The sequence below is a fragment of the Thamnophis elegans genome, chromosome 2, assembly GCF_009769535.1.
Source record: "Thamnophis elegans isolate rThaEle1 chromosome 2, rThaEle1.pri, whole genome shotgun sequence".
NCBI lineage: Eukaryota > Metazoa > Chordata > Lepidosauria > Squamata > Colubridae > Thamnophis > Thamnophis elegans.
The window spans coordinates 39,010,921-39,035,978 of NC_045542.1; the positions used below are offsets into that span (position 1 = coordinate 39,010,921).

At 35.9% G+C, this 25,058-nt stretch overlaps 1 protein-coding gene across 4 annotated transcripts in view; it reads left to right on the forward strand.

The window, feature by feature from the left end:
* CEP112 (centrosomal protein 112) overlaps window positions 1–25,058 on the forward strand; it is a 277,780-nt gene that overhangs the window by 239,378 nt on the left and 13,344 nt on the right. For all 4 annotated transcript variants that reach the window (XM_032211002.1, XM_032211004.1, XM_032211003.1 and 1 more), the window contains one exon: window positions 1,579–1,668. In XM_032211002.1, coding sequence (XP_032066893.1) covers window positions 1,579–1,668 — 90 coding nt within the window. The remainder of the gene's footprint in view (window positions 1–1,578; window positions 1,669–25,058) is intronic.

The following is a 25,058-nucleotide window of genomic DNA, read 5'->3' on the forward strand; positions in this document are numbered from 1 at the left end:
AAATTAGTTTTTAGAACATGAATGAAGTAGAAGTGGGATCTGAACCTCACCACAAACATCTGAATTAATTTTTAATCTCCTGTTTATTAGTCATTATGAAAATATATGGTTTCATCAAAACCCAAATAGACTAAATGCTTTCTCTCCATTCTCTCCGATCTCCTAGTCCCATTTGTTCCCCTGCCTCGCTGTCATCTCTAAATCTTGCTTCTTTTTAAGGCTCCGTCAGTGCTAAGAGTTTTTTCCTTCCCTCTGCCTCCCAGCTGGCCAGGAGAACTTAAAAGCAAGAGTGTGCCTCCAGCCACTCCTAGCCTTTATTTCTGAAGAATTTCTCTGAGTCTCATGGGAGCCAGAGGCATTCTGTGGAATAAAGATGGCAGACAGCATGGAGGGTTAGCTCATTACTTTGAAGTCTTCCCTCACATAAAATAAATTGCGGATAATACCAAAGTACTTTGTAGACAGAACAGAAGGTGCCTGTGGATATCATGTTGCTTTATCCCCTCACAGGCATAAGCCTGCTCACATGATACAAAATTTACATTCAAGAGTCATTCCTCCCCCCCTTTTTTGGTATAATATAGTGAAAAACAATTTCAAGATGAAGGGACAAGAAAAGACACAGCAAATCTTTCTCTTAGTAATCAGTTTAGGCTGTTATGTTGCAATGCATTTTTGATGGACTTCCATTATACATGCTTTGTTATTTGTACAGTGCGTAATAATACAGAACGGAGGAGATCTGAAGCTCTCTTGTGCTATTGACTAAACGTTTTGGCATCAGAAGAAGTTGAAGCTGTACAGCCCTGTTAATAGTTTTAAGTTAACTCTTGGCATTACTTTAAAACAATTATGCAAGATCTATCACAAGTACTCCTCTTATCTTATCTGAATTGCCATTCATCCTGTAAATGATTTAAACATACACTATTCCATTATTGTTTAAGAGAGATAGAAGAGGATTCTGTTAAATATTTGTACTGTGAGTTATTTTAGTTGCTTTGAGCCAGTTTAGAAGCTTTGCACTTTACAGGTTTTGCTTTAATGCGTCTTAAGTTCCCAAATGAATCACATTCCGTATTTGCTGACTAGTCTGTTCTGCATAGTTGAATGGAAAATGTATAATAGATCCAAAGTATTCACAGGTTTAAATCATTGTAAAATAAATGCAGTTCATTGGGAACAACAATTAATCTTGTTATAGATGCATTTGAGTTTGGCACCTAAGTTATACAACACAGGAAGCTGTTTTATATTTTCAGTAAATTGGTCCCACTGGCCTAATGTTGTCCTTATAGAAGCAATAAGCATGAGCTTGCAGGAGTTTTTATAATATTTTTTCTCTGTCAGCAAAGTAATACTATATGTCTTATTCTAGCTAATACAATTATTATTGGCTTGCCAGGGCTGCTGTAGAAAGGAACTAGCTACTTACTGAGATGAAGGGGGAGACTTATTACATGGGCAACTTCACGAAGGAACTTAAGAAATCCATGAATGGTGCAAGCACAGTTTCTTTTATTTTGTTAACTTGTAATGCTGGAAAAATTCATTGCATTTTTTTTAATATTGTTTCAGGGTTTACAATATGAGATTGAAAGTTATCACAATCAGGTGCACTCTGCAGAAGAAAAGCTGCAACAGAAAGATCTGGAGGCACAGGAACAGGTATAATTATTTTGCTGAGAGATTTCTGCTTTTTAGACAAAGGACAATGAAAAGCACACATGAACGATTTTATATATGAAAATAATCTCTTACTTTAGGGGTGTCAAACTGGTACCCTGCGGGCCGGATGTGTTACATGCAGGCCACGGCCACCTCAGTTTCACGAATTGGAAAAATGTCACAAAACGTCATGTGACAGTGACATGGCGAGTTTGACACTTGTGTCTTACTTGATAATACAGTAGATGTTTTGCTGATCTTTGTAGGATTTATATTTTATTTGTATTAATAAGAAAGATGTCCATATCCTGAGCTAATGCCCCCTTTTTTGGTTTACCTTTTTAGCTGTTGGTGAGGTACTTTATTGTAGATGAGAATACTATTTTTGCATTTATAAAGATAGTATAAAATTATTTATTTATTTATTTATTTAGGCTATTAATTTAACAATCTTTTGGCAAGCTACATTTTCTAAGTGGAATTTATAAAAAGGAGGTTGATTTAGATTTGGTGTATACAATACTTGGTTTTATATGTCCTGGGTGTCATGTTATATACGTTTACTTTTAAAATAAAAATTGTGGGAACATATATTAAACTATGGAGATCAGCATTACAAACATGAGCAGATATAAGCCTTAGATTCACTTGCTTTCCCTTATTTCTTGCCTGAAAGATTTTAGTTGGGATATCTGGGGTTGTTCAAACCATGATTAGTTCACAAATTTTAGAATTTTAAAATGTTCTTTAAATGAATGAAATTATGGCCTTCTGGTTGATATCTAGTGTTGTCTATCTGCCAGCACAATTGACAGTATGATAGGACATTCTTTTCTGCATCTCTCTGCACAGTTCTAAAATCAAAGGATTTCCCAACCTCCTGGATTAGATTTGCGTGGTGTACATAGAGTGCATGAAGGGAAGAAAGGGTTTGCTGTGCTGTAGAAGCAGCTGTCTATTTGTATATCTTTAGATGTTGGTGTAAAGTGGAAATAGAAGCTTTAAACTTCTAGTATACTCATGTAGCAACTTATATTTTCACTGATATCTCTCTCCTTTTTCTTTTAGTCATGTTCCTGATCTTTGCCTTAGGGCAGGGTTTTCCAACCTTGGGAATTTCCAGGAATATGGACTTCCTGCAACCCACAGAATTCCACAGCCAGTACAGCTAATATGACAATTGGTGAGAATTCTGGTAGTGGAAGTCCCATCCTGGAAATTCCCACGGTTGGGAAACACTGCCTTATGGGATTATTTAAAGTTTTAATTCCTTTTATTTTTAATTATCTGTAATAATAATTATCTCCTTTTTATCAGGAGGAATTTGTGGTAAGCGTTAATACACAGCAAACAAACACAAGTAGTTCTCGTTTAAGAATGGAATTAGGGACAAGAACGTCCATCACTAAATGTTGTTGTAAAGGGCAACATGACACGATGTACTGCTTAGCAAACAGCACTTCCACTTACTGTTGCTAAGCAAACTGTTGCAGGTCATTTGCAAGGGCTTCACATGGTTGCCATTTGAGATTTCCTAACAGCTTCCTCATTGACTTTGCTTGTAAGAAGGTTTTAAACGATGATCAAATGACCAAGGGGTGCTGCGGTGTTGTAACTGAGCACCTGAGTCATGATCACATGACCATGGGGATGATGCAACCATGAAGTCCAAATTATCACTAAAAAGTGGTTGTTAAGCAAGGAGCACATGTAATTGTGACATTTGTGTATAAAACCCAACTTTTGCAACTTATTTGTTTGCGATACGTCTCTTATCCATCACCTAATGGAGAAAGTTCACGATATTCATGCATTTCAAAAGGAAAAAGTGCTGCATAAACATCAATGGATTTCTTTCTTAACAAACACTTAATTTTGTTGCTTGTTAAGAATACTTTTGAAACATTTTAAGCTTTTTCTAGAAAAGAAAAAAAAGTTAGCATCACTAATATACTTGAACTTTATTTATTCAGTTTGTTGTTGTGCCCCAAACCATTTTTTCCATGCTTGTCTTAGAAGAAAATAAGGATATAGGTCAACAAGTCAGAGAACTTCCTTCTAGGACAGGGACGGCGAACCTATGGCATGTGTGCCACAGGTGGCACGTGGAGCCATTTCTGAGAGGATGTGAGGCATTGCCCTATCAGCTCCAGCAGGCATGCGCATGCTGGCCGGCTGATTTTCGGCCTTGATTTTCGTCCATTTTTCACCCTCTGGAGGCTTCCCTGAAATTTGAAAGTATTTGTATACCAAATGATGAATGATTAGGGAATGAATAAGTAAAGTCATGCTATCCTTCTTTATGAAGTTTTATGTCTGCCATGTCAGCTTGAAGTGCATGCGTGTTCCTCACAGTTAAAGCTTTGGATCCAAAAGTTGTATTCATGTATTCAGATATGTAGTCATATAGAAGACATTATCTCCATAATTTCAGATCTAGTCAGCATGTCAGTCTTACCAGGATCAACTGATTTGTTGATCCTTGCTCAACCATCAGTACCCCTAGGCAACTGTCTATCACTCCTGATTCAGATTGAATACAGATACAGTACATTAGTGTTACCATGTCCCAAACTTGTAGATAGCAGTACCCAAAATATGTTAAGTAGGACAAGGGAAGGAACAGAATTCAGTGAAATAAATAAGTTGAACAGGAATTTTCCGTAGCTATTTTTTGTAGCAAGCCTGCAGCTAGAAAAAGAGCTATTGCAATACAGTGCTGCCTTTTTACTTCTCAGGCCATAGAGCTGTTCCCATCAAGATTTCATGCTTAAGGAACCAGTTGCTGCTGAATAATCCAGGAGGAACAACAAATGTGACGAAATCTCTTTCAGGTTCACATCCAAACCTGAAATCATTTTCAAATTGGTCAACACAAGCAGCTTCCTTCAAATGCATCTGTAGCTAACTAGCCATTTCCCAAGAAAGAGATGTCCGTAATTGGTAGTTGTTTTGTAAAATCCAGGGACAGCTTCTTCATGAAGAGTTGAATTACACAATTTATTCCATAATGAGAAATCAATTGCTACCTGGAAAATTCACCACTATATGTTTGCCATCTATGAAGTAGAACCCTATAGCTTTTTTTAAGGCTACCTTATAGAAAAAGTTGACATAGTAATGCATTTACCCAAATATTCTAATACAAGTAGTTCTTGACTTATGACCACAATTGGGACCAGAATTTTGGTTGTAAGTTGTTGCAGTTGTAGGTTGAGACACAACATGATCAGGCAGAGTTTTATGGTGTTTATTAAATGAATTACTGTGGTCATAAGTATGAAAGCATTTTATCCAATGTGAGTTTTATGCTGGAAAACGGCAAACTGTGTCATAGAATGTTATCACATGACCACAGGTTGTAAATGTGCACAGGTTGCCAAGTGCCCAAAATGCAATTACATGACTGCGGGAATGATGTGGCAGTCATAATTTTGAGGACGTGTCATAAGTAACTTTTTACACGTCAATCGTAACTTTGAACAGTCATTAAGAGATCGGTGATAAGTTGAGGATTACCTGTAATGTTCTCCGCATTTCTTTTTTCCAAGTCTGATTAGAGCTAGGAGAATTAAAAGAATGTTTTGCATGCTTTTATCTGAAGCAATTAATTATTTAGTGTTAACTATTCTACAAAGGAAAAATTGAATGAGTCACCTCAAAATGTTAGCTCCCTTTCATTGTTGATCCTTATCCACACTAGCTACAAATGCATCTGCAGAAACCAGTAATGGTAATTAAAAAAAAACCTATTTGGGACTCTTCTCTACTTCTATAAGATACTATTGTCTTGAGACCACATTTTAGAAAGGTTCAAAAATTGCTTTGGCATAGTTACAAAAGGCAGTTTCATGGGCTTTTACAAGTCTGCATCAAGTAAAAAAAAAGCTTATTTAAATGCTTGCTGTTTTTCATTAAAAGGAAAGTCTTGTGTTTTGATTCTATAACAACAACAAACAAATGAATGAGACATGAAAAAAAACTGTGGTTTTAATTAAAAGCACAAGACTGTTTCTTATTATTTCTTATTGGGTGGTATCTTAGTTCTCCATGTTTGCCTTGTTTTTAGATGAGAACTGCCCCTAAGTTTATGCTCATATCTAACAAATTCACTGGAGAGCAAGCTACATGCTACATTGCAGCCATGTCCAATGAAGTCCTGATATGGGCATTCTTGATAGCAGCTACAGTGTTAGCATAGGAGGAAAGTTTTGATTCGGGTTCAGTCTAGTTCAGATTGCTTATCTAGAGACTGAACAGTGTTTTTAGATAGGAATCTTGCTTAGCCCTACTGAATAACATTTTATACTGAAGCATGGATTTTTTATATATAACCTGCATCCTTGGTCATATTTGAATTATAGCTTTTCACCATAACTTTTTAAACCTGGAACCTGCAGATCATCCTGATTCTTAATTTGTAAGGAGTCAGTAATTTTAACCAAAAAACGAGCCCACATGAAGTTAATCATCTTTTCAAACTCAAGCTTAGCTTGGTGTGCTTTCAAGGTTAAGATCTCAAGAATTATTTGATTTCACATTACCCTTGATAATATACAGACTCCCATGGAATCAAAGAACAGTGAACCTCTCTGTAGTAAAGATGGAATAGTTCATTTCTATCCCAGTCTTGCTCGATTGGAGATGCATAATAGAGTGAATGATGGAGCATTGAACTCTACTGATTTATCAGCTACATGGAAGTCACCAGTGAAGTCTCTGTAGAAAAAATAAAGTCTCTTCCAATGTGATCATTCTGTTTCAGGATGAAACAATTTGAATTGAACACTTCCCTCAGCTGAAATTAAAACAAACTGTATCTAAAAATTAGAAGTACTAGTTGGAGGCAAGCTCCACATAGATTAACTGGGGACAGGTTTTAGTGAAAAAAAAGTCCAGCTTGAATATATGTACATCCTTTTACAACTCCTCCCCAAGTTGTTTCGGGACATTTCATTCAAGTTCTCTTATTATTTAGAAAAGGAGAACTAAATCCACCAGAGAATAACTCATCATTTGGGAATGTTACTGAGAAAGGAGGGATACATTTCAGTAATATTTTCTAAGCCTTTAATTAACTACTTTTGAAGTAAATAAACTAAAAAGCAAGAAAAATCCACATTTCTGAGATTATTTAGAAATAAAATTCATTAAATTAAACTTTACTTATTCATTAATTTAAGATTCACTGATGATGTTACCTATTCAGTAATCAAACCTCTGCAAGCAAATCAACGTAGCTCAGAGAGCACCAAGGTCTCAACAACGTTCATTAAAAAACTGACATTCCTATTTCATTCCAAAGTGCAAAATGAAACCAGAAATCTTAATTGCAAGAGAACAATGATTCAATCGCACATTTAGTTGGTCAGTTGAGTGTTTATTATTCCAGTTTACTCAAGTTGATTTTGTAATAAATGTTGGATGTTTATAACATTCAGCTTAGCTTTTTTGTGTTTATGCCAGTTAAATAAATTTGTTTTAAGATAGCTATGATGCATCATGTGAAAATTTTGCTTGCTAAACAACTTACATTACAATGTCTTACACTCAAATAAAATATAATTATCTGCGGTTTATGGACAGAAACAAACTCTTTAGGACTAATATAAAATATATTGTTCATGTCTAATCCTGGGAATTTAAATACTAGATATCAAATGCCATGATAATATCCTTGCTTTACTCATAGAGATACCTTGCTGATAATCAGCATTCTTAAAAATTCTTGGTTGTATCAAAATTATTTCATTTCTCTGGCCTACTATATAGCATTGCACAACATTCCAGCAGTTCCAATGATCTTCAGGAACAACCATGTTTGTGTGTGTATGGTTGGGGGATAGTTTGTAGGGAAAGGAGTATTCTCTGTGTTGGCCATGCTATCTTAGATTTTTAGATTGTTATTGAATCATTCTCATAGGCACCTTTAGAATGATTAGCTACTCTTTAGTTGCTGATATTATTTAACTAGAGCCGTAGAGTTTGCAGAGGTAGATAAATTGTCTAAGATTATTTTGTTGAATGGATATAATTAATTTCTAAGTAGACAGCATTGTTTAAATGAATTCTTTAAATTTATATAAGGTAATGTAACAGTTTGCTTAAAATAAATCCTAATATTTTAGAAAATGTTCTTATAAAATATCCATTGATCCAGTAGTCACAATATATAACAATATGTAAAGGTAAAGGTTGCCCTTGTACATATGTGCTGGTCTTTCCTGACTCTAGGGGGCGGTGCCCATCTCCGTTTCAAAGCTGAAGAACAAACGCTGTCTGAAGATGTCTCTGTGGTCATGTGGCATATAATATATAACAATATATAACAATAGACATTCATATTTAAAATAGGATCCACATTTCAAGGGTCAGTTTTCATTTTTAAAATCCAGTATTTAGTCTTCGGGAGGAAATGTAGGCTTGAAATGTGTTCATGTTAAAGGTCAATTAAATACTAACAACCAAAATTGAGAACTAATTTTAGACCCTTGAAAAAGGCAATCCCAATCTAGTGTAGCTACAAGATGTCAACAACAAAAATCAGGATTTTTTTTCTGTTGGAAAAACAGAATCTCGCTCCACAACAACTTCGATTATTTCTAGTTAATATGAGTTTACCAAAAATCATAACTTAAAATGCAAAAGATAGAATCTTAAACTATGACTCAGAAAGTAGGCTTTGAAAGTATACTATTTTCTTGCCAATTGCCCTTGGCAATCTTTGCTTCCAATAGGTACTCAGAAATATTAAGAATCACATATTTTGAGATTTGGAAAGAGAATAATGATCCGGTGTCATTCAATCAAAATACTTATGTAATTATGTTTTTTGATACATTAGCAATGCTGTTAACATCTTCAGTCATCTAAGCTGAAGAATTGGATCATTAATCTCCAAGTTTGCTGTATATTAAAAAAAATTGCCAGCACACAATAGTCGTACTATTGCACTCAATTGCTACTGTACTAAATTGCTACAAGGAGCCATGTTCCTATTTGTCTTGAACTGTAACAGTGTAGAGCTTTAAATATATCTACTCACCTGAAAGCCTCAATCCTCCTTGCATCTTCAGGCGTACAACATCAGATTTTGCAAGGGTCACTTTAGCCAATTTGGTTATATCATGAATCATAATTCAACCAAAAAATTAGAAATATTTGTCTTCCTTGTACTCATCTCCCAAAATTGTTTCTTTTGTACTAGAGATATTGCGTGCTGAATAGAGATTTTTTTTCATGGCATTTAGACATTCATACAGTAGGTGAGACTATTGTAGTTTCTGTAACTTTATTAAATCATTTAAAAAGCTGCAAATGCTCCTAGTATTCTCTTCAGTGAGACTACTCCAACATATCATACAGAAAGAGAGGCAAAGCTTATTCTTCTAGTTAACTGGCTGTTAAACGACTACCAGAAAGCTTCATTAGGCTAGGCAGGTTCTCTGTAATGTTTAACATACAAACTACAGCCTATTCCCATCTGGACAAAAGGAGATCTGGTTTAGATGTAGTTCATAGTTATTACTCCAGATTATAACTATGAAAAAACATTTGATCAAGGGCAAGACAGAATGTGTTTTATTAGCCTTTCTTGGGAAAGTTCCCATCCTATTTTAGCTGCACAGTTTCTTTATGTAGAAACATGGGATTATTCTTTAGCTTCATAAAAACGCAATGTAATATTATATATTGCAATAAATAAAATTTGCAGCAGACATTTTCACCTTAATGATCAAATTATCTGGTACTAAAACCGAAGTGTTTTACAGGATTAAGTGATGACACCATTTCATATATGTTCTCTCAGTAATTCTTAAAACAACCTTAAAAGGTCAATGGAAAGTTGAGATAAAAAGAAGATAGGTTTTAGCAGGTTAGCAGGTTTGTAGCAGAGATTGCTATTTGCCAATACAGCTTTAAATATTTTACATAAACATAATAGAATCCTGAAATATGAGGAATTAGAGAAATGAAGACTGCTAATTTTGCTAGAGCTTTTTTTCTGTTCTTTTATTGAGAACAGAAGAATGACTATTATTAGCAAAAGATATTAAGGTTATGAACAAAAAGAAGAGCCAAGAACAAAAAGAAGGTCTTGGGTTCAAAGAAGTTGACATTGAAGCATTACTTGGTAATCATGCTCTTTCTTAGAAATGTACAAAGGTGGACACATAGCTGCAATGGCAAAGAAAGAATGCTGAAATCATATGAGCAGCTAGAAACAGGAAATGGAAAGGAGGATAAGGGAGATAGAAACGGCACGTAAACAAAGTTGAAAGGCACCAAAATAACCTTAGTTAAAAGGAAGAGAATGAATATTTGATAAGAACATAAAATGATTATGCCAATGTTCCAACAGTTATGAAATGTTCTGCAATTTTAGTTATTTATATTATCCCCATAATGGAATGACACACTGAAAATGAACTTTTCTTTTTACAGTGCTCAATAAATCATCTCTGAGTGTCTGATAGCATAAAACAATTGAGGGATTTGGCTCCTTTCAGATGACAGAAATGCTTCTAACAGTTTAGGGTTGGAGCTGCCAGATTCGGAGTATTCAGCAAGGCTAATATTAGATAAGTATAACATAAAAATGCAAAAAAAATTAGTACTGTTAGATGAAATGGCTTAAAGCCATCTTTTTCCTGATAGCTCTTTATCCACATAGTACTTTAGTTATCCATTCAGCTAATGCTGACTTTCTTAATCCTTGGCACAAATACCCAAAGAATTGTGCATATACTTACAGAGCAAGTAAAACTTTTTTGCTACTATTATTGCAAATGTGTATGTGATTTGCATAGAGACTACCTATGTTTTAAATTCAATTCATTAGCAAAATATATCTAGAGTAACAGAATACTGAATAGATAATCAGTAAGAGTAGGAACTTTTTTCTATATATCACTGAAATAAACCCTTCAATGCATATTGCAAATAGCATGCTAGTCCCTGGTTAGCCATTTCGTAAACAGACAAGATGCCACTATTGTGGCTATTTGCAAACTAATTTTTATTGCTGAAGAACCATGAAACAGAGTCAGAAAAGGAGCAAGGAAAAAATAGGGTTTCTGTCTTTCTACAATGTATAACAAGCAGTTCAAATTTAACTTAGGAAACTGGAGGCTAAAACATATGAAGAACAGTATATTGGGTATATTTAGCCTAATGAAAAGAAGGACTAGGAGTGACATGATAGCAATCTTCCAGTATTTGAGGGACTGCCACAAAGAAGAAGGGGGTCAACCTTCAAAGCAGGACACAGCAATGCATGGAAACTAATCAAGGAAAGGACCAACCTAGAACTAAGGAAACATTTTCTGATAGCAAGAACAATTGAGATATTTTTCCCCCTGTAGTTTGGGTAGCTTATAGAACTTACGTTTGAATCCTACTATTCAAAAAAGGAAAGCAGCTACAAGGCAGTGGTGAAATTCAATTGTTTTTACTACTGGTTCTGTGGGCATGGATTGGTGGGTGTGGCAGAGGAAGGATACTGCAAAATCTCCATTCCCACCACAATCTAGGGGAAGGATACTGCAAAATACCCGTTCCCTCTCCACTCCTGGGGGAAGGTTATTGCAAAATCTCCATTCCCACCCCATTTTGGGGCCAACCAGAGGTGCTATTTGCTGGTTCTCCGAACTATGCAAAATTTCTGCTACCGGTTCTCCAGAACCTGCTGAATTTCACTCCTGCTACAAGGGCACTGGTTTATTTAATGTTTTGTTCCAACAAGGTGCAGTGAACATGGATTATATCATTCTGAGCTCAAAACAGAATATTTCCTATTTTTTTAGTATATCCTAGCACTAGCAGGAGTAGGAAGGCTCTTAATGACACAGAGTAACTTCTGATTAACAAACAATCGCTGCAGTTCTTCCTCTTTAAGTAAAGGCCCTAAGTCAGGGGTGTCAAACTGGCAGCCCGCTGGCGGGATGCATCTCACACAGGCCACGGCCGCCCCAGCTCCGTGAAGGGAAAAACTGTCTTAATATGTCATGTGATGGCAATGTGACGCCACGAGTTTGACACTTGTGCCCTAAGGAAAAAAGAGCTGCATTGAGGGTAATCCAGTTTGGGAGCTCAATTAATAGATATAGAACTAACTAGTAGATACCCTTGCTTTCAATTTGTAATCATGGGAAGGACACCTGTTTTTGCAGCTGACTTTCCTGAAAATTGTTTTATATTGTGACTGCAGCATGTATAAGAACAGAAAGAATCATTTGATGCTTCATGGACTAATACTCAGTTCTGAGTGATAGTATCTTTGGTTAGTTAGGTTTTCTCTTTGGATCAGTGGTTGGTCAAATGATCCTGGAAAGCTTATAATAGAGAAAAGCAGTAACATTCCTTCCTTCATGATTTATCTTTGTGGTTTGCTTTTCAACAGTATATACCATGGAAGTAGCGAATTGGGCATATAAGAACAACTGCAGATATGTAGTACTGAAGGAAAATCTAATAACTAAACAGGATAAAAGGAGACTGAGAATAGCCATGCTTCTGCACTAGCTGCCATAATCATAGGAGGTTAGAAGCTGAGTCCGAAGGCGGCGTTAAATGCATTATCAGTCCTCATGAATTGCATTGACTCTTATCTAGCGCCAATATGCCTTGATTGTTAGTAGATCAGATTCATGTATATAGGTAGCATGTAATAAGCTTTCTGTACTTTGAACTCAACTCCTATTTGCGCCTGACAATAATGGGCATTATGATTTCTCTTACGTTTGCCAAGTCTGCAGGTTATTCAGAGCATCCCTGAAATATTTTAGCATCAGCAGCAAAGATTGTGTAGAGTCCAGGATTCAATAAGAAATAAAGCAAAAACTTTGGGTTCTTGGTCCCTTCTGAATTTTGTGGTTTTCTTGAAGATGTTTTGTTACTAAACTAGGTAACATCATCAGCACTAATAATTTACTTAGTTTGGTAACAAAATGTCTGCTAGAAAACCACCAAGCTCAGAGAGCATGAAGGATCCCACAGTTCAACCCTGAGCTACAAATACTCATTTCTGTCAATGATGTTCCTGGAATTAACATATATTGAAATAATCAGATGTATTGCATTAAAAGTTTAAGCACTGTTGACAGTTGGAATATCTTTGTTTTTAGTGAGTTGGGGAAAAGCCAAGATTCTACAGTTCTTGCAGCTGTTTAGAACATAATTTACTCTCTAGTTTGTCGTTTTCAAAAAATTATGCTTTGATCTTAAAGCATTTTGCTGGGCTTTATTACAACCCTATTTTAATTGAGCCAAAAAGTAACATATGATTTCTGTTGGTGCAGTTCATACCATTATTTTGTCCTCAAGTTTGTTGTTGGTCAGTTCTACAGTGAATCCCAAGTTTGCTATTCTAATACAACATGACCAACACACAGTTTTTCATAGTTTGAAAGTTTACAAAAGTTATGCCACAGCTTTACCTTGAAAAAATGATTGCATTGACCTAACTTTTACATAAAGCAAAAGTAATAACTAAGATAGAATTTCTAGTATGTGGTTATTTTTTAAAAAAAATAAAATTAATAAATGCTGTTTTTGATACTGCGTTCCTGTTTTAATAAGAGCGGGGTGTAGCTAATTCATCCTGAATATATACCAGAATATATATGAAAACAACTAACAAAAAACATGTATAGTTTTAACCTCTATAATCAAGAGACTCTTGTCAGTTTACAGTCTTGACAATATTATAATGTTAGATGCAACACTAGCTACTTTATTGCTGTATGCCTATTTCACAGGAATCTCCTCAGAGTGGCAGCTTACTACCGGTTCTGTGGACGTGGCTTATTTTGTGGACATGGCTTGCAGTCATGTGGCCAGGTGGGAGTGGCTTGGCGGTCATATGACTGGGTGGGCGTGGCCAATTTAGCCGTCCATTTTGCCAATTTTAATAGTTCATTAAACAATACACAGCAGCCCCCTTTTCTAAGTTTTTGCTCTTGGTTTTTTTTTTCTAGGGGCGGGGAGATTTTGGCAATGCCTGGGGATTTCTGGGAATTTCTCCTCTGCAGGGGGTTGGACTTGATGACCTCTGAGGTCCCTTCCAGCCCTGGATTGCTGTGCTGTTTCAAAGCATCCTCCGAAGCTGCGTCTAGTGCCAGTTTGTGATCCTTCCTCTCCCTTTTCTCTCTCTCTCTCTCCCTCCTTCCCTCTATCCATCCATCCATATCTCATTCACTTTCCTTTGCTTCTTTCTCCCTTCCCTCCCACCCACCCTATTTCTTTCTTTTTTTTCTTTCTTTCTCTCTTCCTTCCCTTTCTTTCTTTCTCCCTTCTCTCCCTCTTTCTTTCTTTCTTTTCTTTTTTCATTTCCCTCTTTCTCCCTTCCTTTCTTTCTTTCTCTTTCATTGATCATCTGGCATTCTTAGAGCTCCACTATTGATTACCTTAGCCTGAGCAAGGATAAGTAGCAACACTTTCAATAAGCTCTCAACTCAAGCTCCATGCGAGAGGTCTTCAAACTTGGCAACTTTATTTTTTTAAAAAGATTTTTATTAACAAACATATAAAATACACACGCACAAAAATTAGATGTACACCACATTTATACAATACAGTACGAACAGGAACGGTATCGATTGATGATTGCTATTATAAAAAACAGGAAGTTCCTGTTGGCAACTTTAAAACTTGTCGACTTCAACTCCCAGAATTCTCCAGCCAGCAGAGATGAATTCTGGAAGTTGAAGTCCACAAGTCTTAAAGAGGCCAAGTTTGAAGACCTCTGCTCCATGCACTTGGGGATCTCCAAACGGTGAGGATTTCTTTCTCCCGTGAAGCCTCCCCCCCAGCAACCTGTTTTGCTCCCAGGGGGCTGCAGGGAAGCTTGCTAGGCACCCCTACGGCCCATTTTGGGCCTAGCAGGCCTCCCTGAAGCCCCCTGGGAGCCATAATGGGCCTCGTGGGGACTCCTGGAAGCAGCAGTGGAAGGGAAGGTTGCGAACCCAGGGGGGGGGGACTGCAGCAAGCTCCAGGGAGGGGGGGGCTAGAGAGACTTACCTGGAGGCAGCTCATTTGGGGCACAGGGCAGGCACCATGTGGCAGCTTAGGCAGGCAAGGCAGCTTAGGTAGGCAAGCCGCCCAGGAGGTAAGGAGTGACTGGGTGGGACAAGTGACCGGACAATCAGTTCGGGGGTGTGGCAGGCCTGGGTCGCTTGCGGTTCCAGCAGCCCAGGCCACTAAACCACTACCAGTTCAGCCGAACAGTCCAAACTGGTAGGAATCCACCACTGTGCTACCATAATATTATTTGTAACAAGATTAGAAACATGAGCTTTTACAATTTTGGTCCTACCTACCTTCTTTTCCCCCACAAAAAGTATTCCATAAAGTCAAGAAAGGTGACAAGAATTATACACACTTCAGTAAAGTATCTTTAATACTAGTCTAATGTACAATTTTAGAAACTCAAGAGGAATTTCCAATCCTCATTTATACTGATTTCATTTAAGTGAATTTTCTTTGAATTATTTGGATTGCTTCTTCCCAGGTTTCTTGCCTCCTTGGTTGAATTGCCACTATCAACAGGCTCTTTTTTTCTTTCTTTCTTTATATCTAAACTACTTTGCATTACTTTCCAAGTCTACCAGTCAACTCTCATAGTATTCTATATAGAGGTAATGGAGATGCAAAATAATTTATCTAGTGTTTTTGTTAAGAAGATGTTGCTTACATGACCAGTTAATTTGTTTCAATGGTTTATTTACATTGTTTTAAAGTAAACAATTCAATAACCAGTGACTCATTCCCATTTTTTGGTTTCTAATAATCTGCCATTGTAAGGAATTCCCTGCTTATTAAAACAGTGAGCAGCTATGGGAGACTTTATGGTTATACAATACATTGAAATAAATTTAATATTTTGCCTACAGTTAATGAGTTTTCTATGTAAAATTTGGTTTTGCTTTTTTTTTTTTTTTTTTTTTGAGTTTCTGTTCAATATTTGGGGATAATTATTCTCATGAAAATATCTTCTGAAAGACCGCTGAATACGCATATGAGATTGAGGAAGACTAACTATTATGAAAATTACCTCATTGATAATGTCTATTTTAAGAGAGGTATATGTGTTAATTTGCCTTTCATACTTTTAATAAATTGATAATTTGATCGTTATACTTTATGGAACTTTCAATTTCCAAAGTTTTCCCTTTCATAGTGAAGATTTTCATATGGAAATGAGGTTACTAATTTTTCTTATTTTCGGTTATATCATGGGGCCTATTGGATAACCTCTGACTGGAATGAAAATGACATTGTGGGCCAGGTTGGAGAACTACAACTAGGCATATTTAAAATCTTATCAAGTGCTTGGATATTGAAAGAATTCTATATTGTTTCCAGCACTGAAGGCAAGTCATACTTAGTCAATGGTGAAATTAAACTTTAATTCCTGCTTTTTGAAAAACTTAACTTAACTTAACTTAAATGATGGACTGAAGCCAGCATTTGCTGCAAAGAATGAAGAACCTGTGAGAAGAAGGTTCTTTACTAGGTAAAAAGCGGATGGGAGACCATTACCAAGTGCTCCAGACAATTGCACTAGTGGCAAGACAGCTTTTGAGCACCAAAAGTCAAGGGATTAGCCTTCTTCTTCAAAGTGTGGTTAGTACCTTTTAAAAGGAAACTGGGTTCACATACTTCCTTTTCTGATCACTTTTGAAAATTGCTTGTTGACTACTTTTCAGCTATTTTTAGGAACTTTTGAATCAACAAGTTGTACAGCACTGGATGATTTTCCCTTTTATGAAAGAAGTTTTAAATACAAGTTTAAGGACTTAAAAAGATTTCTTTGGAATAAACAGTAAAAGGATGACTGGAACTTTGATTTTGGAAAGTAACAAATGGATTAAAGGTCCAGATGGATTTGAAACAAGATTCTGGAATTAATTATAGGAATCCTTCCCGTGGGAGAATGCTTTTGTTTTGAATTCTCTTTTAAAAAAATGATAGGATGAGACTTTGAAGATTGGATATTAGAGAGAATCAGAAGGTACAAAATATTACAATTAAAGGAGAAGAATACTTAAATTTGACTTTCTAATACAGAATGAAGAAAAATATTTTAATATTGGACAGATTAAAGGGTATTGTTGAACACAGACCCAGAAACTAGTTTTGAGAGTATGTGCCCCTAAAAATAGATCTTATTTTAACTATGTTACGAAAGAGGAGCAAGCTTTATCTGACAAGTTTGTGATTGTTTTAATAATTAAAAGGGACATACAAATAACAAAGCAAGAGAGTGATCTGAATAAGGTTTCTAGACGTTAACTCTTTGAAGAATTCTATGAGAAGGGATAAAGTTCTAGGATGTTATTTGATGGGACTAAAGATCAAGATTGTTAAAAATAAAAGGGAGGAACAGAAAGTTTATTTGACCAAAGTTTAAAATAGATATGTTCTTATCTCTAACACTTAATAGACTTTTGCTGATCAAGACTGAAACAGCAAGGCTTTAAAGATTTCTTCATAGATAAGAGATGGGATAAAATAAGAAAAGAAAGATCATTTGTTAAATTTGAAAAAAAAATATGTTACTGCTGAAGGAGAAGTCACTATATTTTTTCTATTTTTTCTTTTCTGCACTTTCTATTTTTTCTTTTTTTATTTTTCTTTTGTATTGTCAGCTTTTTAATTATAACTTTTAATAAAATTATTTTTTTTAAAAAAGCTGGCAGATCTAAGACAGTTATGCACACTTGTCTCCAGAGAAGGACCACTTTCTGGTTTAAGCAATATGTTGTCAAAAGTGGATAAAGCAAGAAAAAGCCTAAACTTGCTTGATAATACATACTCAGAATTAATTAAAAATAAATATAGCATTTAAAAGGCATACGCACACACACAGAGTCCTGATATTGAAACTAGATTGTGATTCATATATCTTCCTCAATAATTGGTATAAAAACCTCCAAAACCAACCCAGTTCTTGAGTACAAGAAATAATAATATTGTTAGAAAAAGGTATACAGGTGAAACTCGAAAAATTAGAATATCGTGCAAAAGTTCATTTATTTCAGTAATGCAACTTAAAAGGTGAAACTAATATATAAAATAGACTCATTACATGCAAAGCAAGATAGTTCAAGCAGTGATTTGTCATAATTGTGATGATGATGGCTTACAGCTCATGAAAACCCCAAATCCACAATCTCAGAAAATTAGAATATTGTGAAAAGGTGCAATATTCTAGGCTCAAAGTGTCCCACTCTAATCAGCTAATTAAGCCATAACACCTGCAAAAGGGTCCCGAGCCTTTAAATGGCCTCTCAGTCTGGTTCAGTAGGTATCACAATCATGGGAAAGACTGCTGACCTGACAGTTGTGCAGAAAACCATCATTGACACCCTCCATAAGGAGGGAAAGCCTCAAAAGGTAATTGCAAAAGAAGTTAGATGTTCCCAAAGTACTGTATCAAAGCACATTAATAGAAAGTTATGTGGAAGGGAAAAGTGTAGAAGAAAAAGGTGCACGAGCAGCAGGGATGACCACAGCCTGGAGAGGATTGTCAGGAAAAGGCCATTCAAAAGTGCTGGGGACTTTCACAAGGAGTGGACTGAGGCTGGAGTCAGTGCATCAAGAGCCACCACACACAGACGGATCCTGGACATGGGCTTCAAATGTCGTGTTCCTCTTGTCAAGCCGCTCCTGAAAACCAAACAACGTCAAAAGCGTCTTACCTGGGCTAAAGAAAAACAGACCTGGTCTGTTGCTCAGTGGTCCAAAGTCCTCTTTTCTGATGAGAGCATCCCATTTGGAAACCAAGGACCCAGAGTGTGGAGGAAGAATAGAGAGGCACACACTGCAAGATGCTTGAAGTCCAGTGTGGAGTTTCCACAGTCTGTGTTGATTTGGGGAGCCATGTCATCTGCTGGTGTTGGTCCACTGTGCTTCATTAAGTCCAGGGTCAACGCAGCCATATACCAGGAGATTTTGAAGCACTTCATGCTTCCTTCCGCAGACGAGCTTTATGGGGATGCTGACTTCATTTTCCAGCAGGACTTGGCACCTGCCCACACTGCCAAAAGCACCAAACCTGGTTCAATTACCGTGGGATTACTGTGCTTGATTGGCCAGCAAATTTGTCTGACCTGAACCCCATAGAGAATCTATGGGACATTGCCAAGAGAAAAATGAGGGACATGAGATCAAACAATGCAGAAGAGCTGAAGGCCGCTATTGAAGCATCCTGGTCTTCCATAACACCTCAGCAGTGCCACAGGCTAATAGCTTCCATGCCACGCCACATTGAGGCAGTAATTGCTGCAAAAGGGGCCCAAACCAAGTACTGAGTACATATGCATGCTTATACTTTTCAGAGGTCTGATATTGTTCTGTGTACAATCCTTTTTTTATTGATTGCATGTAATATTCTAATTTTCTGAGATTCTGGATTTGGGGTTTTCATGAGCTGTAAGCCATAATCATCACAATTATGACAAATCACAGCTTGAACTATCTTGCTTTGCATGTAATGAATCTGTCTCATATATTAGTTTCACCTTTTAAGTTGCATTACTGAAATAAATGAACTTTTGCACGATATTCTAATTTTTTGAGTTTCACTTGTAATCTATTAGTCCTGGATTTTTTTAGTCTCCCAAGTATTGTCAATGTAGGCATGTACTGAAAACCAAATTCTTGAAAGTTTTCCTCTTTTTTTACCTTAAGATGATCTGTCTAAAATCAAATCTAGCAGCCTATTCATCACACCCAATAATGTCCATTAGCCATTACTCTATTTCTAGTAATGTAACCTTACATAAAATTTATTCTTATTTGAAGCTCAGTTGGATTGCCAAAATTGAACTTCCCATCTTTTCTTATTTTCAAAATTAAAATTCTTCCTCCTTTATCTTTTCATTGTTCCAATACCTCCCAAGGTGATTGATTTAAAATAAATTGCTACTCCAATTTTCTTTGTCTTTTCTGTTGCAAAATATTTTTGTTCTTTTTTCTGTTATATGTATATGTATATATATGTTATATATCATGGTCTTATTTTATATGCATTTCTTGTAAACAAAATTGGCTTTATTAAGTTTTTAATAATTTCTTTTTTAAAATATTGGGAATTTAGTCTATTTTCATTAAAAGAAGTTAATAATGTTGTTTTTCCCTTTTCAATTCTAATTTAATGCTGCTGCTCTAGCTAATTTCTCTCTTCTTCATCCCAAGTGTATTTTCCTGTGCCAGAAAGTTCTTTGTCTGCAGAATCCTGAGCAGTTACTCTTTCATGTAGGCAGGAAGCCTCTGTAGTTGTCTTTATAATTATTCATTTTGTTTCCTGTAAGAAATGTGAATTCTTTCCTTTTTCTTAGCATTCTGGGGAAGAGGTCTTGAAATATTTGAATACCTTTTCCTTCTATAATCAAAGGTTTTTCAGTCTGCAGCTTTAAAATAGGATTTCTTGTTCTCATTTGTAAGAATCTGACAAGCATATCTGGAGGCACTTTTTTTTTTCTTTTGTGCAAATGTAGAGTTTATGTTTAAAAATATCTGGAAAGCCTTCATCTATTTTTAAATAGTCTTGGGTAGCCATTTTTAAATGGACTTCTAGTTCTACTTTTCCAGAATCTTCTGGTACCTCTGAATTTTAGATTGTGTATTAACCTGAACATTCATAATCTCAATTGTTTTTTAGTCTGCTTTCATTTCTTCCATCATGTGCAGAACCTGCTTTTGTGTACCTTGGAGCTTTTCATTCAGCTCTTTCATTTGTGCTGTTAGTTTTTAATCAAACCAATTTATTATATCTGAATCAGATTCTTCTTCCTTCCATCTTCCTTGCCTCTTCTCTCTCTGCCTCAACATTGTTTTTTGTCTTTCTTTCCTTCTTTATAAGTACCAATAGTAAAAATGATTCTATACAGTGTGTTAATTGTAATTCTACAGCCACTTTCTTGTATTACTGCTTGATTCCATTGCAAAAACATTCCTTCTTCCCTTTTACCACCAATTCCTATATCAAATGTTGATTATAAAATGTTTACCGCAACATTAGTTCAACACAGATGAACTTCATTTCCAAAATCATACATCTAGATCAAACAGGTTACATTTCAAAGAGGAAGATTAATAACAACATCAGGTTTATAATAACTGCATTAGAATGCATTAATAACAAAAAAGGGAGGTGACAGTAATATCCTTAGATGTGGAGAAAGCCTTTGACAATTTGGATTGGATTTTTATTAGACGTCCTTGACAAAATGAACCCAGGAGAAGAATTCAAAACTTGAATGGAGAGCATACATCAACAGCAAACAGCAAAGATCAAGTGAAGAAAGGCAGATGACAAGGGAGTCTCCTGTATTACATAAAATTTTTCTAGAAGTTCTGGCAGACAAGATCTGAAAGGACAAATAACTTGGATCAAAATTCAAGGAGAGGAATACAAAATGAAATGGCGTGCAGATTATGTAGTACTAACAATTATGCAATCACTAAGCTCTGCAAGACAGATGATGACAAGAATTTTAAAAAGTTGGCCACTTTTCTTGATACAGAGTCAAAGAAAAGGAAGCAAAGATAATAACTTCTAAAGAAGAAAGCTTGGTGAAGGAAGAGACTAGCTGTGAGATAACAAAAGACCCAGTGAATTTGACAGGATGTAATAAAGATATCTTTCAAAACAATTATAAAAAATATGGAAAGAAATAAAACAAGACCCTGTAAAGGGGAAATGTTAATACTTTCTTAGCTGGGACTTTTTGCAACAATAAACTTAATATATTATCTAAATTTTTATTTCAAATGGCACCAATTCCTATTTTAAAACACGCAAGATTGAGAAACAACAATTAACAGATTTATATGGAGCAAGAAAAACCTGAGAATAAGATTGAAAACTTTATGAGATTTAAAAAGAAGTAGACTTCTTTTTACTATATTATCAAACAAGCATGTCATGGATAATAGAATGGATTAATTCTCTAAACAGCAAAATATCAATATTAATAGTAACTGTTAATCAATATTAATAGAAACCAATGAATTTCATAGATATTTATGGTACACTCTCTATCTGGAACTTGCTTACAGCCAAACAAGATTACTTCCCAAACTATAGCCCACTGTACTAGCACAAAATATTCTGGTTAGTATACAGTATAAATCAATACACCTATGAAGACCGGCATTTTTAACAGTTTGGGGTTTTTCCTTTATGTGTAATGTTGAGTATCTTCATAATCTGTTATGATATAGTGAAAGAGTTCAGGGTGAGGTATTGGTGTCAATCCATACTGGAGCTGCATATTGGTTAACACTTAATTCTTTCAGAATGGATATCTCCACAAAATATTTTCTGGAAATGTAATCAAAATACTTTTCCCACCAACTTTTTTTGTTATTTCCTTATGAAACAAATTATATGTCTCTGTGACATACTGTATCCATATTTAGATAACTTTCAAATTTGCATAAGCTGTGAAAAAATACATTGTACTTTGTATTTACATTGTGCTTACTTCATTCTTTATAATGCAGAATGCAAAATTGTGATGTTATTGATTCTGTTCTTTTGTACAGCATACAATATCAACTACCCATATGGACATTTCATATTTTCTTTACCTTTCCATTGGCACGGGATTCTTTATCCTATGTTACTCTCCTCTAAATTGTTTAAAAATTATTTTATTTTGTAACCCTCAACTGGGCAAAGCAGTGCATCATAAAGCAACAATTTTTGAATCAATGAACCTCAAATGGGTTAAATTATAGAATGGATACAAAATCTAGGACCCATGACTCTGTAGAATTGAAATTTGGCAAAATTGTGGCCTTTCAGTACCTCCTGTCTGCACCCATAGGTTGCATGGCAGATGGAAAGATTGGAAGATCATATTCCCACCCTCTTTCTAGCCTCCCTATATATGCTAGTCCCAATTGTCTGGTGGCAAGACTTGATGGCCATACAGTCATTGGGTGCATTGGAATTAAGGCCAATATTTGAAATATCTTAACAGTGGTAGCTAGTGAGAGAAGAATAAGGTAGCAACTCAGATGCCTATGGGCAAGGTAGATTCAGCTGGGGGTGCTGGTGACGGGTAAGCTCTTTTTCTCCCTAGAGAGAGGAACTCGTGGGATATACTGGAATGGGTACCTGAGGTGAAGTTTTCCTAGTGGTCTACCACTCCCTTCCCCACCCTCTCCCCAGCAAAATGGTAGACAATTCCATGCATCAGTCAAGGAAGAGGAGGCTTCACCAGGGTGTCCTGAGAGTCGCCAGGGGAAGGGAAACAGCACAAGCCTATATTATATGTGGCAAGAAGAATGAACTGACAGTCATGGGCTGCCTAGTCTTACACATAAAACTTTAAGATTCAAACATTTCAGGTCATGATTTCACAACACACTATAATGGATAGAAATTTTATAGTAGAGGATCTCCTGAAAACAAGGATACCACGTGCCAGCTACCAATTGATAGGTCATGAAAGTGATTTAGCCATGACGATTGTATGCTTCATTTTTTAGCAATATAAATGATGTGAGGAAAGGACATGTTGTACTTAATCATCTCTGTGATTTCAGGACAAGAAAACATTTATTTCTTCTCTGCAGAATCATTATGTTTTGTCAGCATACCTTTCCAGCATATCAATTCCTAAGCAAATGAAAGCCACTTTCACTTTGTCTTAATTTTAGACATGAGTTTCACAATTTGTGCTCTTTTAATCTTCAAAATCTGATTGTAGAAACAAAAGTCACATTGTTGGTATAAAATTTATTGTGTTGCCATTTTCATTATTCATATAAAAACCATCATTTCGTTTCTCTCCAAAATCCCAGCTTGCAACATTTAGTGTATTATTAAGGAAATAAAGATGCAATTAGTATCAAATCTCAACTTAGATTCCGATTTATTTCAGGTCTGCTGCCATTTTAAAAGCAGTATAATAGACCTGTTCTTGATAATCTGCTTCAATGCTAAGCTGCTTTCCTTTAGCAAGAGGACCTTTAGTTTGTAAGCAGAATCCTCGGGGAGGAATGGAGGTTCCTTTAGGCTGGCAAGTATTTTCTGACCACAGTTTTGCCATATTGTTGAGTGAAGACTTTTATTTCTGTCCAACTCACGTAATCCTATAAAGTCTGCTGTATGCAATATGTTATTTCCTAAGGTTTGCTTTGCTGCTTCTCTTTGGCAGTTATGATTTTTAAGTGTTTAACCATAAACAAGGGATTTTCCAGGTGGGTGATCCGTGTTTAGTATGAAAACTTCAGAAAACGTAAGACACTGAAATCATTTTTTCTGGAGACAATAGATATATTCAGAAAAATTACATGAAATAGGATGTGACCATGCTCCTTCAGAAAACAGCCAGTGAGTTGCTGTGCATCAAATGCAAATGTTCTCTAAGATACTTCCTAAGTTAGATAATTCAGGTTTTTAGAAATAGAAGATGGATGGATGGATGGGTGGGTGGGTGGGTGGGTGGGTGGATGGATGGATGGATGGATGGATGGATGGATGGATGGATGGATGCATAGATAGATACATGCGCCTAGTGTTTTAGAGTTCATTGATTGTTTTTTGTAGTTGACTATTTGACAGATAGGGTCATTTGCTTTGGTTGGTGGGCTTCTTTTAATAAAAAGGACACTTCAGTCACATAATTCTCTGCCACCTACATTGTAAGTAGACACACTCCTCAGAGAGTCATACTACCTAATTCTTAAATTATTTTTGACATTGTTAAAATGTGTATGCTGTCAAATTATTCTGACTCCAAGATAAAACACAATAAAACATCACTTACTATAGGAGGCAATCTAGTTTTGGAGATTATTCCAAAACATAAGCCCCATAATTGAAGAACAGTGCTTTGTTGATCTCTAGCTTTCTTACTTTAGTACTTTAGTACTAGACAAATTTAGAACTTTGAACTGCATGCATAAACCTATTCATAATTAATTTAAGATAGATGTAACATAATAACTGGTGTACTAAGAGTAGAATTGCTTATACTCACTGTTCTGCAGATGTGGAATTCTTAACTGTCATTTGTTGGCCATTTTATTTACCTAGAGAGATTTCTGTTATAGTTATCACTGCTGTCTATATTCCACCTGATGCAAATGTTAGCGCAGCGCTCTGTAAGTTACATGACGCCATCGAGAGGCAGCAGCAAACTTACCCTGAGAGCGCTTTTATCGTGGCTGGGAATTTTAATCAAGCCAGTCTTAAAGTCTGTTCTCCCTAAATTTGTGCAGTATGTGCAGTGTACCACCAGAGGTAAGAATACTCTAGAGACCATATGTACTCAAACTTAATACAGGCATATAGAGCAATCCCCCTCTCCCATCTGGGTACGTCTGACCACATCTCTCTGCTACTGTGCCTAAAGTATATCCCCCTT